Source organism: Mustela putorius, unplaced genomic scaffold, assembly GCF_011764305.1.
Source record: "Mustela putorius furo isolate JIRA1106 unplaced genomic scaffold, ASM1176430v1.1 tig00000193_pilon_pilon_pilon, whole genome shotgun sequence".
Taxonomy (NCBI): domain Eukaryota; kingdom Metazoa; phylum Chordata; class Mammalia; order Carnivora; family Mustelidae; genus Mustela; species Mustela putorius.
The window spans coordinates 1,327,853-1,345,302 of record NW_025421309.1 but is presented as its reverse complement, the minus strand read 5'-3'; the positions used below and the strand labels follow the sequence as shown (position 1 = coordinate 1,345,302).

Sequence of the window (17,450 nt, the reverse complement as noted above, 5' to 3'; positions counted from 1 at the left end):
CACTTTATACATTTTAGTTTCCTTCTTCCTTTTTTTTTTTTTTTTAAAGATTTTATTTATTTGACAGAGAAAGGGAGACAGCGAGAGAGGGAAGAGAAGCAGGGGGAGAGGGAGAAGCAAGCTTCCTGCTGAGCAGGGAGCCCGATGCAGGGCTCAATCCCACGACTCCCAGGATCATGACTCAGACACTTAATGACTAAGCCACCCAGGCGTCCCTATCTCATGGTTTCTCTCTGAAGGAAAGGTTTGTCTGCAAAGACACTGGTCTACAAGCAGTAGTAGGAGTAATTCCTAGGAGATCTGATTTGTGCCATGCCAAGAAGTAACAGAATTATCTTTAAAACAAACAAACATTATCCTAGAGATCACAACCGGAATCCCAGAAGGATCAATACACTGCATTTATTCCTTTGGCAAAGGCATCTTTGGGGTGCGCCTGGGTGGCTCCGTGGGTTAAAGCCTCTGCCTTCAGCTCAGGTCATGATCCCAGGGTCTTGGGATTGAGCCCCACATCGGGCTCTCTGCTCTGTGGAGAGCCTGCTTCCTCCTCTCTCTCTGCCTGCCTACCTGCCTACTTGTGATCTCTCTCTCTGTCAAATAAATAAATAAAATCTTAAAAAAAAAAAAAGCCATCTTTGAAATTTCAGAGCAGGTTGACACATGATGTTCAAATTGTCCTTTTTGCCTCAGAGAGGACTTAGGTCTTTGGGAGCTGGCTCCTCTCGTCTGTTCTCTGTGTGACAGGACAGCACGGTGTAGGACACCCCACACCGGCGCTGCCTTCCATGAGGAATGATTGGCAGGTAACGGTTCACATTTAGGGAGGCCTTTTCTACCCACCAGCACCCTCGCCTGTGGTGACACCACCGTCCCAAAGGCACACACCCGGCTCGGCTGGTCCTGGGCTTGTCTGCATGCCACCGCCGTTCACCCCGAGTCACAGAAGTACAGAGAGGAAAGAAAAAACAAGCCCCTTTATCAGTGACTGCCCAGATGAAAGGGACATTTTCCACACAGATAGGCTCCTTTCAGCGGGACTGCTGGTGGAGACGGGAAAATGCTGACGGGCAGAACTCCCAACTGCAGCCTGGCCTCCGCACGTTGCCTCCATGTGCGGACGTGTTCACTCAGCACTTGCGGGAAGATCAGGCAGAAGCCCTCGCCACAGTCTTGTGCTGGGGACTGGCTGCAGTGATCTGAACGCCTTTTGCACGGGCAGAACTAACCCTCACTCTTTCTCTGCTCTGCATGGCTGCGGATGGGACTGGGGGCCAGCCGGGACACTTCTCAGGGATTCTAGAAAAACAGGAATTGATGGCAAGTCCAGCCTGTGTCTGCCCCAGGGACATTTCCTGGGAGTCCTGGGACTGTCACCATCCCTCTTGCTTTTCTGAGCCCATCAGCCATTCCAGACCTCAGGGGCAGGAGAGCCATCAGGCCCATAGCTCTCTTCTTACTCTCCAGTACATTCCAGAGATGCATGAACCAGCCCAAATAACATGGCTTTGTGCTTGCTTCCCCAAGCTGCACACAGTATGAGAACACTGTTGGGTCAGAGGATGGAGACACTGTATGCTACAGGTGAACAAAGCTGGAGCATTCACTTTGCTGTATGTGCTAAGACACAAATAATGGTTGAATTCCTGACAGGACAGAACCATTAGCAGATGCAAGAAGAAGGTTCTGTTTGTTTTATTATAGTACTCGCAGTCGTTGCTATTATACACAGGGCACCCAGGGGGAGGTAAGTATGTTACATGCATACGTTTTTTTTTAAGTAGGCTCCATGCTGAGGGGGCTAAAACTCACGACCCTGAGATCAAGACCTGAGCCAGATCCAGAATCAGGCGCTGAACCAACGGAGCCACCCAGGCTCCCCTCCCTGCATGCATCCCTTTTAAATTCCATCCCTGTCTGAGGTACTGGTATTTGATAGCCATTGTTAAGATCATGCAACTGAGGCTCTGAAGTCGACGGTGACTACTCAGTAAGTTGTAGGACTGGGATCACAAGCCAGGTCTGTCTGACTCCAAATCACACATTCTTGCCCAAACCACATTGCCTCCTGACAACCGAGCTTCAAACAGAGCTAGGTCTTGATTCCAAGTAACAGTATGTGAAAATCCTGACTGATTTTCACACTAGGCATTCAGATCCAAAATGAGGTGAGATGACTTGAGGTGAGAGACAAAATGATCCCGGTGACAAGGGAACTGGCCCCGGCTCCTGGCTGCTTTCACCTGCTGTTGTTCTGAGGTCAGAGGGCTTGGCAGATCGCACTGCGAAATGCGCTGCCCTGCCCAGAACTGCCTGCAGAGGCCACAGGCCTATTACAAAGATGCACTTGTACGCAATGTTTGCTGGTTCCTCTTTGCAAACTGCCTTCGGTGTCAGAGTCCAGGCACCTGAGAAAAGCAGGCTCTGTTACTGTATGGGCATCAAGTACCAGTGCCTCAGACAGGAATGGACAGGAATTTCCTACTTGTGTGCTATTGGACCTAAATGAATACTGGGTTTGATCCCCAATTTATCACTTAGGTCTACTTCCCAAAACCAAATCCACTGTTAAATCATAAAGACTTCCTACCCCAACGCTGGCCACAGGCCTATAAAGGAATTCCCCAAATGAGAGCTTCCCAGAAGCTTAGAGAAATGACCAGAGTTCTCAGAGGAGGTATAGGGCATCCCAAGGGAGTAACTATCAAGGGGACAATGTCTTGGCTATAACAAGTTCTGGCGCATTTGTTTAAAAAAAAAAAAAAAAGAATTCATACTGTAATCTGCAGTTTACTGATAAACTGCGGGTGAGAAACCTTTACATCCGAACAGAATGCTGCCAACTGCCTTACTTCTAGCGCAAACATGCGCAGTCCACAGGGTGCTGGCTCTCGGAGCTACCTGGAAAACGTGCATGGCTTACCTGCCCAAGGGAACAGCTCCTGCTTTGCACCAGGCATGACAAGCCTGTGTTCCACTATTCCTCTGGCCTTGAAAACCAGCAACTTGCTCACCACCAGTAATGGGAGGTTCTCCCATTGCACAGAAAATAAGTTCCAAGGTCAAAACCTCAATTTACCTGCATGTTTGTGGGGATGCTGAAGACTTCGCTGGCTTTGAGGGCTGTTTCCCTGCTGTAAGAAGAGGGCTGCTCCTTTCACCATGAAAAAGCTCTCACTTAAGCTGGGAAGAATAAAACCAGAGCACAGTCAGGCTGGAATTCAAAGACAATGCAGCAGAGGAAAAGCTTTAGTGCAGACAAATGACACATACAATGCACACAGGACAAAACAGCGATTAAAATCATTTTGCGCTACTCTTCCACATCTTGGCTACAAGCTTGCTGCTGGAGAGTCTGGGTCATGAACTCAGGCCTCGGCTAAGACGCCCAAGGTTCTTGCAAGGCCAAGAGCCCCCTCCTATAGGATACTGTGAAAGGATCTCCCTACATCATGTCTTCTAAAGATACAGAGCAACCTTCTAAACTTGGTGAATTTTCGACACTCTCGCTGTGGAATCTTTGGTACTCCCTGACTTAGGACAACTTCACTGATCTTGGTGCCTTCCCCTGATGGACTATACAGAAGAGGAAGTTACGCTTTCACTACTCGTTTGCATCTTAGCAAAAGCCCACAGTTCTTGATTGGTGATTTAACTCAGGGTTACAGTGTCACTGCTGTGACAGAAAACCTCCAGTTGACATAATGAATTTCTCAGCAGAAGGAACCTTAGGTTTTTTTTTTTTTTTTTTAATTTTTTTTTAAATTTTTTTTATTTTTTAAGATTTTATTTATTTATTTGACAGAGAGAAATCACAAGTAGATGGAGAGGCAGGCAGAGAGAGAGAGAGAGAGAGAGAGGGAAGCAGGCTTCCTGCCGAGCAGAGAGCCCGATGCGGGACTCGATCCCAGGACCCTGAGATCATGACCTGAGCCGAAGGCAGCGGCCTAACCCACTGAGCCACCCAGGCGCCCCGGTTTTTGTTGTTTTAAACCAGCAATAACATTTACATTTGACATACAGCCTTAAGAAGTTATAATTTAAATTTTAAACATTTCATGATTTGGCTATCAAAAAAGAATCTTTAGCTTACGCAGAAATTAAGACTATAAACTGACAGATTGTATTAGCTACTAGTTACTACCAATTATTCAGAAACACTGTCATGTGGAAAATTACCTGTACGCTAGAATTATTAAAAGTGGGTTTTTTTTTGGGGGGGGGGAGATGGACCACCTATGATTATCTTCTTTCTCTTCTTCCAGATTTCCAAATCTCTATCTTCCAAATTTTCTATACTGAGCAAATACTAACTTTTTAAAGCAATTATTATTTGATTTTCAGAATAAGGGAAAACATGTACTACACATGATAACAGAAAAGCATTCCCTTTCTACTAATTTTGTGAAAGATCACAGTTCACAACAAAGAGAACTGTAAAAATCATTAACTCTCTACTGAGCAACCAATTAACTTATACATGATTTGAGGGGAAAAGCTCTAAGAAAAAAACAGCACTTTTTGTGCGTGTTTGTTTCAACAGGAAGCGAATCAACTCCTGACAGAAATACAAGGACAATTTCTGTAAATACAAAAAAAAGGGCAAGATCACCTTCTCCCCAATGTCTAATATTAGTAGTTAAGTGTTCTAAACCATGGAATGAAAACCTTGGCTAAGCCTAATACACAACTCTAGGTGCTATAAAGACTCACCACATTGAACTCGGTGGCTCCTAGAATTAGAAAACCTAGAATTAGTGATTTTGTACACTATAAAATCCACAATAAAATTTGTGACTTCTCCTGGTTGAATTCTCATGCCAAAAATAGTGACTCTGCTCAAATACCCAAGAATAAGGCCGAGAGCCGCCTCTCTTACTCAAGCTGTTGAGTTATTGATGGTTTTGTAGATTTCATTCACCAATCCTTTACATTCGTGCAGTTTTCAGCTTTTCTTCATTTAGTCTTCCCATTTTATCAGCTGTAGGTCTGTGTTGCCAGTTACAAGAGCTGGGGAGCCCAGGATTATAAATACCAGAAGAGTAGGCACCTGGCTGGCTCAGCCAATAGAGTCTAGGACTCTTGATCTTCAGGTTGTGAGTTCAAACCCCACAGTGGGCATAGAGATTACTTTAAAAAATAAAATCTTAAAAAAGCGGGGGGGCACCTGGGTGGCTCAGTGGGTTAAAGCCTCTGCCTTTGGCCAGGTCATGATCTCAGGGTCCTGGGATCGAGCCTCGCATTGGGCTCTCTGCTCCGTGGAGAGCCTGCTTCCCTCCTTTCTCTCTCTGCCTGCCTCTCTGCCTACTTGTGATCTCTCTCTGTCAAATAAATAAATAAAATTTTTAAAAGAAAAATATTGAGGGGCCTCCTGGGTGGCTCAGTCGGTTAAGTGTCCGACTTTTGATTTCAGCTGAGGTCACGATCTCAGCATCATGAGATCAAGGCCCTAGGCATGGAGCCTGCTTAAGATTCTCTCCCTCTTCATCTCTCTCTGCCCCCACCAAAAAGAAAAAAAAAAGAAGGAAGAAAGAAAGAGAGAAACGAAACGAAAAGAAAAGAAAAGAAAAAGAGAAAAGGGAAAACAAGGGAAAAAAAAATCCATACTTATCAGAAGCCCCAAAACTCTGGAAACAGCCAGCCATTAACAGTGACCTTTGCCTTGGAAATCACGGGCAAAAATTCCCCTTGGTTTCCCTTACATTTCCTTTGGGGGGAAAAAAGGGAACAATGCCAAAGAATAGGCTGGTTTTATCCTGTGATGGCGTGCAAGGCCAGTGCTCAGTGTTCCTGTGACTGCAGAAGAGCCAGAGTCCCCATCTACATATGAAATCAGAGGCGGGGTAGAAGAGGGCACTGGAATGCTGCCTCTGCCCTCGGCAATGAGGCACCAGCATTTCCAGTAAAGAGCAAGATTTAAAGCTGCAGGGAAGCCCACAAAGCACATTCTCCATCCTAGCCTGTTAGGCTGCCCTGCGGCTGGGGAGACAGTAAGCAGATACAGCCTTAGGGTGACCCCATTTGTTGACTCTTGGGGCCAGGAGGATGGAGAGCAGGGGCAGCCACAGCATTTAAGGAAACTAAATGCAGATCTTCCTTGTGGCCCCATTTCCTGTCTTCTGCTCTGAGCTCACTCCAGGCCCCGAGCTTCGCACACCCTCCGGGTAGCCAAGAACACCCTTTCCCACTGCCAGGCTTCATGAGGTTCTCTGTGGTGGGCTTGTAATACAGGGAAGCGTGGTACCCTGATTTGAGAGTCTCAGGGCACAGCGATGGGAATGTCCTTTAAGAAATCCATTTTGAGGGGGCGTCTAGGTGGCCCAGTGGGGTAAGTGGCTGCCTTCAGCTCAGGTCATGATGCCAGGGTCCTGGGATCGAGTCCCCAGTTGGGCTCCTGCTCAGCGGGGAGCCTGCTGCTTCTTCTCCCTCTGCTCCTCCTTGCCCTGTTCACTCTCTCAAATAAATAAAAAAATTTTTAAAGATTTTATTTATTTATTTGTGAGAGAGAGAGCATGAGAAGGGGGAGGGTCAGAGGGAGAAGCAGACTCCCCACCGAGCAGGGAGCCCAATGTGACTGGATCCCGGGACTCCAAGGATCATGACCCGCGCCGAAGGCAGTCGCCTAACCAACTAAGCCACCCAAGCGCCCCTCAAATAAATAAAATCTTAAAAAACAAACAACCATTTTGGGGATGGCACACCCATTTTACTTGGGGTAAGGAAATATAGACTCACAAACCACCCCTCCCAGCTACAGAAAAACCAGAGTTCTCCCCCCAAAATGCTGGTGTCCTAAAAAGTATGTGACAAAAGTTCCAGAAAGGTCAGACCCAGACCAATACAACTGAACTGTTTTCCTTCACTGCTTTAAGACACACCTTGATGGGAGAGTAAAAACAAGTTCAGCCCCGGCCCTCCCTGCTCCCTCATCCCCCCAGCCCCCCAGTGCTTTTATCTCCGCCGTACAGATATGTTCTCAGACACTGGCCACTGCCCGGTTCAGGAGACCACACAGCATTAGGGTTTTTTCTACAAGGCACTAAGGACAGATGAATAAACGGCCAGCGTCATCCAGAAACCCATGCGTGGTAGGAACAGAGAGATCGGGTAGTGGTACGTACTATTTTGGGCCGGAAACCTCTGAAGAGCGGAAGTTGTGAGCTGGCTGAAGGGAGACGCAGAAGTCAGTGAAATAAAACATGTTCACGACAGCCGGCTTCGGCTTCGCATCTCTGACTGCCCCTGAGCTACTGCCTTGCACTCCCTCCGGTGAAAGAGGAAAGGGCTGGAGTCCTTCCTTGGGCAGGAGTCCCTGTCCCCGGATGGTGTTCCACCCAGAGCGAGAATGGCTCTTGTGGGACTCTTGTCCTCCCCTGATATTTGGGTTTAAAAAGGCTCTTGTCCCTGTATATCCAGATGAAAGAGGGCCATTCAGAGGGAGCAAAACAGCTGAAGTTCCTCTAATCACTTTACTCCTACGGGTTTTGGGAGGCCTTAGGAACAAGCACCAGGGTGTGCCTTACATTGTGAGGGGAAACAGCTGGCCGCCAAGGAACAGACCCGGGAGATGAGGACCCCCTTCTGGTTGAAATCGACAGGCTGAAGGACTCCTAATTCTGTCAAATTGCCACACATTCCCCCAACGGTGACCGTGGGCAGCTGCCGCATTTATCCCATGTTGTCAAAGCATTCTGCATTCCAAAAATTCCTCAGTCATGCTAATCACTGCCTTAGGAAGCAAGGAAGATGGTGGGGGGAACCCAGGTAGAGGGACCTGCATGTGCACACACAGGAGAAACTTCTGGAACCACAAGCATGAAGGGCAGGGCAGGCTGCAAAGGTAAAGCAGGCCTAGGTAACCCTGAGAGCCTGGCATGAGATCCCCCCGCCAAAACCCGCCGGGCGGGAGCCCCCAGGCTGCGGTCTGCAGCACCACCCTGAGCTGGTGAAATGAAGGACACGACTAGCCACCATCCCAGGGTGGACTGGGATAAGCACCCAAGGAAAGGAGCCCTGCTGGTGTTCTGAAGAGGGAAGCGGGAGCGTCTAACTGGTAGATTCTGGAACCCTTGCTGAAGGAGGGAGTGGCGGGCAGAGACTCCTGGGGAGGCCTTGTCTGGAAGCTTCCCCCAGCTTCCGGAGGATAAATAAATCTTCACAAGAGGATTAAGTGGGGGCCCATACTAGAGTGATTCTGCACCTTGCCCAGGAACTCAGTAACACCTTTACAAGTTGGGGCAACACCCAACTCTCTGCCCCATGCCCATCTCCCTAAGCTCAGGAGTGCTCCCATGCCTCCCCGGCCTGGCGTGAGACTCAGAGCTGTCACCCTGATGTCACCTCTGCCCCTACCAGCTAAGTGCAGGGCAGCCACTTCAGCTACACTAAAGCACATGTCACTGGGAAGTCAGAACATGGTCGGGTAGGCAGCCCTTCTTTCTAGCAGGTGCAGGCATCGTGCAGAGGAAGGGGAGAGCAGGCATGATTCAGGGAAACAGGACTCCAGTGGGAGAAGACTCGGCAGCGTCAGAGCTCCCCAACCAGCCCTGGGGGCAAGCAGGAGGCCTCAGGGGACCACCGCGATCCCCCCTCCGCCACAGGCTCCTCTGTAACTGGGGGGCAGTCCTTGTGGACAGATTGGGAAGCTGGGGGTGGAGTTCTGTGGGCAGCACCACAGCCATGGCCACGCTGGTGGAGAAGCCACCTTCAGGGCAGGCTTCTCATCAACAGCACTGTCATTTGCTGTCACTTGCTGATGGCTCACTGTGTGACAGAGACTGTGGCCGGATCCAAGGCTACACCGTGGTGTCCAGCTCCCACAGCTCTGAGGGCTGGGCAATGTTCTTCTCCAAAGGACACAGGAAGAAAGCTGGTCAATCTCCTGCCACCTCCGGGGATCACCTCATTTTTTAAGCTGGGGGTTCTGGGGCATACTGGGCTTTTAAGAAAACAAAATGCAGTGAGGTATGGGAGCTTGTATTTCTGGGCTCTACTTTATGTTCTACTCTACGTTCGTCATGATACTCATAGGGTTCTGTTCATTCATTCAAATGGCCGCACACCTGCGGACAGAGGCATTCGATGCGAAGCCAAGCCTGGCCACATGTCAGTAAAGACAATAACCCTCTCTAAGGAACAGGCCTATGTTCAGGTGGGTTGGCTGTGTGCTGTGCCCCTCAGCAGCACAGTTCCTTGGAAAACAGAAATGTAAGGTGTAAAACACCACACGCCGGAATACGACACTCCCGCCCCTGATTCCCAACACCAGCTATACATCCCAAGAACGTGCAGAACTTCTAGAACACGGTCATGGCCAGGTCCAGCCTCAGCTGATTCTAGCTTGAAACGTCTACAGGAAGTCCAGGCATCTGTGTTTTAAGAAAGTGCTCCTGCTGCAGAGTGAGAATCCCTGAGCCTCACAGTGACAGAAGAGACAGAGAAAACGGGCGCCTGCTGCGGCTTTCACACAGTAGGTGCGCAGTCAGTGTTTCCCGCTGGTGAGAAATAACCACGAAAAACGCAGGGCACTCTCGGAGGGAGAGCAGACACGATTTGGTGTGATGAGGGGAGGTCACGCGAGGTCAAAAACCAGAACACCCTCCTTGGAAGCTGCCAGACAGGTTAGCAGGAAAATGCACCTGCCCTTCTTCTACCAAACACCTTCAGTCACAGGGTCCCGGCCTTTGAAAGGTAACCCCGCGGGACGCTATGAAACAACAGTAACAAAACAGACACGTCGGCCCTGGGATGGGCTCAGCTGTGGACAGAGCATTCTGGCTAACATCAGGTACCTGATCTTCACCACACTCAGAAAGTTACTTACAGTATTTCGGATGCTACATCTCACACAAAAATCAGAGACTCAGAGCCTCAAGCCTAGGCTCTGAGAAGAATCAACGGATGGGGCCGACTGAAATGAACTGAACTAGGCCTACAGGATCAACCCTCGAGTCCCTTGGGCCTGCTATAGGGATGGCTGAGGGGACTGTGGTCTGTCCAGCAGGCGTGATGACAATTCTAGGAAAAAAAAAAAAGGAACGAATATAAAGTTGGTCACCACAGAAAAGGCAAGTGAATGCTCGGAAGAGGAATTTCTGTTTATTTTGAACAAAGATTTGCTGTGCCTGGTCAGGGCTGAGTCCTGGGAATGTAGAAATAAAGCAGACCTGGCTTCTGCCTTGGGGCGACATTGCACTCCAGGGGGCGGGACGGACGCAGGACAGTGACTGCAAGGCGATGTAGCAGATTCCATACGTGCTGCCCACGTGCATATCCACGGGAGGGGCCCCCAGCACAGCCCGGGGCGGGGGGGCAAGGAGATCTCCCGGGAAGAAACACCACCAATCTGGGCCTCAGAGGATCAGTGAACACAGAAGAGGGCATCGGGAGCAGGAGAGTGGGAGGATCATGTCAGACATACCCCAGAGCAAACCAAGGAAGACCCTGGTCTCTGCTGTGAAAAGCCCCACTGTGAATTCATAAATGTCCATTCTGGTTTACAAGTCAGTTCCTTATGAGTCTGATCAGCCTAAGTCGGTTCCTCAGAAGTTTGATCATCCCTGGTGTGCTAATAAATTCCAGTTTCAGAACGGGCAAAGTTAAGAATCAAACCTTGGGCTTAAGTCTAGCCATCAACCTGTCAAGGTAAGTTCTCAGCACCTGGAAGCTCAGTAGACCGATGACACTCAGAGTGTCGCTTTGGATAAACATGTATTGATGCTACCTTCCGCCTGAATGGTGCCGCGCAGTTTTCAGGGAGCTTGCTCCTCTGTTTTTTCACTTAATTCTTCCAATTTCATGCTTTTGAAGAAGGGGACAAGACAGAGAAGAGGAAAGACTCGTCTACAGCCACGTGTCCACAAAGAGGCAGGGCTACGCCGAGCAGCTCCACGCTGGGCACCTGCGTGGCCGGGTGCCCGGGTCGGAGGGCGCGATGGCCGGCCTGCCTGCCTGCCTCAGGGCCCTGGAAGCAGCAGGCAAGCCCGGACAGCTACAGATGGTGGTCTGCACGGATTTGGACCCCATTCCCAGTGAAGTGAAGTCTGAGAGGACGGAATGATCGGAGACTCACTGTGTGCTCTCCTCAGGCCCTTCCCTTATCTGAAGGCCTGGTCAAGAGCCTCCAAGACCCCAGTGTATGCCAAGGCCCTGCTCTGTCTTGTTTCGTGCTTCACAGTGTAGCTCACTGGGGCCTTGTCCGGAAGGCCGTCGTTCGGAGCAGGAGAAAACCAGCAGCTCACCTGCCATGTCTCTCCACCAGAGCTCCCCAGCTGCTCCCCTACACCCGGAATGCTGAGGACAGGGAAATGCCAGCTGGGCAGGGCCTTCTACTTAGGGAACAGGGGTCATAGGCAAGAAATGCTGGCAGGGCTCAGTACAAATGTCTCTGCTGCCGGGGCATGTATTGTTTGGCTCGAAAGCGTAGGCTTTTCTCAGAGAGAAGGAATGTCCAGAAGTATTTCAGACAGTAAGAGACATTCTCTGAAGCCAGCTACACAGCTCTCCTTCCTATCAACGGGTAGCAGCGAGCAGCTCCTACCAGGAATATACCAGCAGTTTCGCAGCAGCAGGATTTTCCCCCACCCCGTAGAAGAAGGACAGCAAATGATGTGCCCAGAGTTGGCTCTCCAAACCTTCAGATAGGTCCCTTCGTGGCCTGCCCCGCATGAGAGCCCTCAGGTCCCCCGCCTGTGGAAGCTCCAGCCACTGCTATCTTCCTCGGCACATCCAAGATACCAGGATCTAAGCCCCCTGAAGAGGGCAGAAGGCACAAAGGCCACATTGTGTTGGGAATGCAGCGGCAGCAAAGACAACGTAGCCAGCCAGAAATAACAGACACACACGGAGGAAATGTTTCTGAAACAACGCAAAAATTCCAAGGACAGATGATCTCAACCGCCCCAGGTCTTTTGCCCTTTCTCTTTGGTATGCGGCTGCTGAGTCCTAATCTTTCCCAAGGTCCCTTTCTCCCCAGTTGGCCGGTCACCTCTCCAGTTCTGGCCTACCTCATCCCCTCGAGCCACGCCACATTCCCTGGGGCCGGCTGTGCCGCTGTGCGCCTGGCCCTAAGCTGAGGACTCCGAGCATTCCTGCGGGAGAGCAGACATGCTCTCTAACTGCACCTCCCCGGCGGGAGGTGGGGGGCGGGCGGGGGGCGGGGGCCCCCGGGGAGCCACTAGCCCCAGGCACCTCCAGAACACTGACAGGGTGGTGAGTCTGACCAATCAACTGAATTGGTCGTTTTATTAATTCTAATTAAATTCAAGTTCAGTGAGGTGCATGTGGCTGGCAGCTACGGGGGGGCGGGGCAGCTCGGCTTTATGAACTCTCTAAGGAGAACCAGGGCAGGGACTTCTGGCCTCCCACCCACCATACAGCTCCTCAACACAGCTCTTGCTACGTCCTTCCCAGCTCTAGAACTTTCGATGATGCTGCATTATTGGTACAGTCCAACCCGCTTCTGCCAGCTTTTTGTGGTAGCTATAATCAGCCATGTTGCTGACCTCAATTTCATTTGTCGGACACTCTCTGACCTCAAGGAGCTCATAACACAATCAGAAAAAGTGATTTATAATAAAAACCTTCCTCATGTGACCTTGTACACAGTTCGTCCCGTACTCCACACAGTCTCTGCTTTCTCTCTGTGCGGTCGTCCTCATCGACTCTTCCACCCTGGCCTTGGTTCATGGCCTTCTCTTTCTCTCCTGTCTGCCCCCCACCTCATGCCCACCTGCCAGAATTGACCCCTTCTCCGGGAAGCCCTCCCTGGCTGCCTCAGTGGCCAGCCATGGCTCTACCCTTTCAACATCTCACAGCAGCTCCCTCTGCTTGCAGGTAACAAAGCTGAGCCTTAGATGTTAAGTCACCTCTCCAAGGTCAGATACTTAAGAAATGATAGGAACCTAAGGCCCCTGGTCCCCAAACTGTGCTCCCAGAAATACTTACTAAAACGCACAGTGAAGTTATCCTCACGCCAGTGTATCTGAACTTCACCGTCAGACTTGAGGGCCAGACACACGTAATTTTCTAAAGCGCCGTCCTTGCCTAGCATACAGGAGGTGCAACACACTCACTGAGCTGGCCTCCTCTTCAGTTTCAAAGCAGTGCATGACTAAGTCACCTTGGGCATCTCCAAGCACCTGAACATGCGGTGTTCACCACCAGCGGGCTGCACCAGACACCTAAGACTTGCCACACAAAGGCTCCAAGTGGACATACAGTCACCTGGTGGGCAGGCCTTCTTGGCAACCAAGGGCCTCGGACAACACAACTAAGTTTTCCACCTCACCTCGAGTGTCTCAAAGGCTAGGCCTATGACTTCTCCTTCTCTGGATCTCTGAGGGCCCAAAAGGCAGTGTGCACTCGATGAATGTAATACTAATAATGAACATCCTTATTGAGTGTCATGTTAAGTCACTTACACACATTAACCTAATCCCCAGTGTCTGTCTTTGAGGGAAACTGAAGCTCTGAGAGCCTGAGCTGCTGGCCTGTGTTCACAGGGCCAAGAAGTGGAAGAGCCAGGATGGGAAACCAGGAAGAGGACTCTGACATCCTGGCTCTCCTGCTGAACGAACACCTCAGGGAAACAGCATCAGAAATGCTGACTTCTCTTCTCCAACCATTCAGGCCCAAGACCATTTGGCGGATTGAGCCAGGCAGGCATCTGGGGAGGGATGTGGTGAGCAGGGCTAGGAAGGAATCTGTGCAGAGGAGAGGTGGCTGCAGAGATAGGAGGCTGGTGATAGCCAGGGAGACTGTTCAAACAAGCAAGTGTTTTAGGGTCAGTCTGGAACCAGGTTTCTCACGGTCAGGGAAGCGAGTCACAAAGATGGAGAGAAAACTAGAATAAACTGTGAGATGTTGGATCAGAGAGGAAGGTCTGAACTCAGGGTTCCCAAAATTATTTAAATAGAGAACCAGAGATGCAGGTGTGTGTGTGTGTGTGTGTGTGTGTGTGTGTATGTGTACATACATATACAAATTCCCTATTTCTGCCCCAAGAGGGCCTGAGGAGGGCGACACCCCCAGAGTGATAAGCACAACTTGTAAATTCCATTCTCCACTAAACAGAAGCAGGGCTCCTCGGACAAATGACTGGCTCCAGACATGGGGCAAAGAGAGGACAAGATGAGGCCTGGAACATCTGGTATTGGAGAGCATGCAGTGCTGAAGGATGGCAGGGACAGGACCTCAAGGGTCACGGAAGCCAGGCTGCATATGACCCCAGTGGCCAAGCAGGGGACTCTGAAGTCAATAATACAACCACTGGATTAAAAACCGTGGGATAGAACAGACAAACATGAGTCTGTACAGATATAAATAGACAAAGACGGATAGGATTAAAATAATTTCGAAGTATGGCCCCCAAGAAATACTTCTTAAGGATAAAGTGGGAAAGAATAATCATATAGTAAAGGTGCCCAAAGTTAACATCACCAGGAACGGGGCAAAACGAAATTGTGTGCTCCCTCGCGTGGCGGGAAGCAAAGTGCACAGCATTGCTCCTAGGCTATTCCTGCCAAAGAGACCCCATCCAAATCTAATTTCCGGGGAATACCATGCCAACCTAAATTCAGGGACAGTCAACAAAACGACAGGCCTGTCCCCTGCACAAGTGTCCTATTCATAAGATTGTCCAAGGGAGATGGAGGACATGGGCTGGAATGACAGAGACTCAGGCAGGACGCCTACAAGCCACATACAATCCCGAACTAGACACTTCTACTACAGAGAAGGTTACCGAGTCTCAGGGCAGACCCTGATGGGGTTCTGTGGGTGGTAATGTGTCAGGGTCAAGGATCAAAGGTCTACTTTGTAGGAGAAGGCTGCTGCCTATATGCAAAAGGTGATGGGCACCAGGCCGGCAACTTTACTCTCAACTGTTTCAGAAAAAATTCTTTGTGAGAACTTTCCTGTAAGTTTTATATTGTTTCAAAATCTAAAAAGCTATTTGGAAAATTTCCACTTAATTGGGCTTTGGGAAAGCATTGCTTGTAATTTTCCTTTATTGGCAGGTGATAAAAGCTTTTAAGACTATGAGTCGTTGCCACCGGCACACTTCACAGCCTTCCTCTTCCATCTTTTGGAGACTTTCATACCCTCATTGATGGAGACCTCGACCTGTCTTCAGACCCTGTTCCCTCTCCGTGTTTTCCAGGACAGAGGCCACAAAGGGTGATGGGAAACTCCACTCTCCCACTTCCTCCTGGTCTGTGTGAGTCCAGAGTTTGGGGGCCTTGGGTACCCACAGCTCTGACCTGTCGAAAACCTAACTGGAGCATTTTCTGGCTTGTGACCACACTTCTGAAACAGCAGGAGGCCAGCCTGCCCATGCGAGCCTCCTATTGTGAAGGGCACATGTAGTCAGGACGTTACAGGCCCGCAGGATGTGACTCAGCATCCTGTTTGCAACGTTTGGGGCGGCCAGCAGCTTTGGCACCAAGTCCTGCTGCTGACCTCACCTCTCCAGACCACAAACACCCAGGTTAATTGGTAGGACGGGCCCATAACATCAGCTCCCTCTGTGGGCCTCAGGGCTAAACCTAAGACAACCTGCTTATCTGCCCACCACACTGGGCTGTCTTAGGAACACCCACAGGTGTCCATCAGGAAGCATTCTTCAGAGGAATGAACTAACCTGGTGGCATTTTTAGGAATATCATGAATCAAGCAACTGATCTTGTTTCTTTCTTTGCTTTGACCACTAGGAAGCTTGAAGTCAGATCTGTAGCCACGCTCTGGTAACTATACCAATGTTACACCATACATTCCACATACAAATCTTCTCCCGGCTTCATCTTATTTTCCCCCTATTTTCCCTGTGCCCCGCTTTTCTTGTTAATTTTCTCTGAATTTTATAGGGTGTTTCAAATCCCTTTTGGACAAAGCTGTGGTAGACAAAGCATACCCACATTGCCTGTGGTAGGTAAGCACTCTTTCTTTATTTAACAAAGAACCCCAGCATTCAGCCAGATTCCAGTATATACACACTAAATATATACTGGCTGAATTGTTAAATAAAGAAAATTAACTCAAAAACTGCCTCTACTTCTAGGCTGCTTCCTAGGAGACACTTCTCCCTCCCACCCCACATGGTAGGGTCAGCACAGGGGTGCCCAGGGCCCAGAAAGCAGGCCCTTTAGGAAGCCCTCTTGCTGCATGGTTCTGTGGCCTCAGCCCCAGACTAAAGAAACCATTCCCAAACCTCCACGTGCTACCGACCAGGCACAGAGCCGGCGGGCCTGGAAATGACAAGTGATACCCAGAAGGGGAAGCCACCTGGCTCTCTCCAAACCACGTCCCTCCCTTGTGGGAATTTCGTCTGGGCCCAGATTTGGGGAAACACACCTTGAGAACTCTTGCCAAGCCACGTGCCGAGACCTGACTGGGAGTTATGTCCGCCGGTGCAGGGCAGCCCCTAGTAGTGAGAGCATCAGGTATTTCCTAACACTGAACAGCAACCGCTTTCTTTTAAATGAAGTCTTTTAAAAATAACTCCAAAAGTAGCCATTAAGAAAAAAATCTATAAAAATAAAGGCCCACAAGACATGCTGGTTCCCAGATAAAGGTCTGGTACAAGGTTCAGTAGAACTTGGGAGGGAAATAGGTCATGCGTTGGCGGTTTCTCCTCTCGGATTCCACTGGGTTGACCTTTTGGTCTTTTGCGGTGAAACTGGGAGTCTGTGGAGGGGACGGAGGTCGGGAAGGGCAGCAGGCGGGGCTGGCAGGCACTACCATCAATGAAAGTAACAGCTGAAAAAAACCCAACCAAACAGCTACCATGTGTCCAACAGCATCCACAAGGACACTATGCCCAGGCAGTGAAAGGCTCTCCCTAAGGCTCCCAAGGGCCCCAAGACGGAGAAGGACTTTTTGGGGAGGGCAGGTGGATGGCCCTAGGTCACAGTCACGCAGGCAGCGTGGGGGCAGGGGCTGTACCCGGGCCTCGAGGCCTGAAGGCTTGACCTCCGTAATTTACAGGGCAGTCTGCCAGCTCTGGACTCTGGGGAGGCAGCTGGGTGGGCCAGCTGGCTTCCCCATTGGCATGTCACCTCCCATGTGTCCCAGTACTGACCCTGCCCCAGAGTGGGACTCAAGATCACGAACCCCCCCCCCCCCACCAGCCCAATCACTCACAGGCCTTGAAAATGGCTGTCTGGACTCTGATTAATCCCGTTTTGATTAATCCTGTTTTCTTACTGCAGCCTTTCTCGAAGCAAAACGACTTGTTTTGGATGTTCTCCTAGTCTTAGGAATTTTCTAATAAGTGCTCCAAATCCTGAGCTCTGACCACAGGGCAAGGTACGCCAAAGGCGAGTCCCCTGAAGCCCGCTCCTGAGAGCAAAGTGTGGCTGGCCCAGGGCTCCGCTGAGGAGTGTAAGCAAAGGGTCCGCTTCGTCTCAGATGCCACGCTAGTGTCCTCCAAGTCAGGGTCAGACCATAACACTGAC

The 17,450-nt window shown here is 50.1% G+C and overlaps 1 protein-coding gene across 1 annotated transcript in view; it reads right to left on the bottom strand.

Annotated features, from left to right (window-relative positions):
* Positions 1-17,450, bottom strand: part of SSH1 (slingshot protein phosphatase 1) — a 59,545-nt gene that overhangs the window by 29,762 nt on the left and 12,333 nt on the right. The window contains exon 3 of the mRNA XM_045076733.1: positions 3,077-3,180. Within this exon, the coding sequence (XP_044932668.1) occupies positions 3,077-3,180 (104 nt within the window). The remainder of the gene's footprint in view (positions 1-3,076; positions 3,181-17,450) is intronic.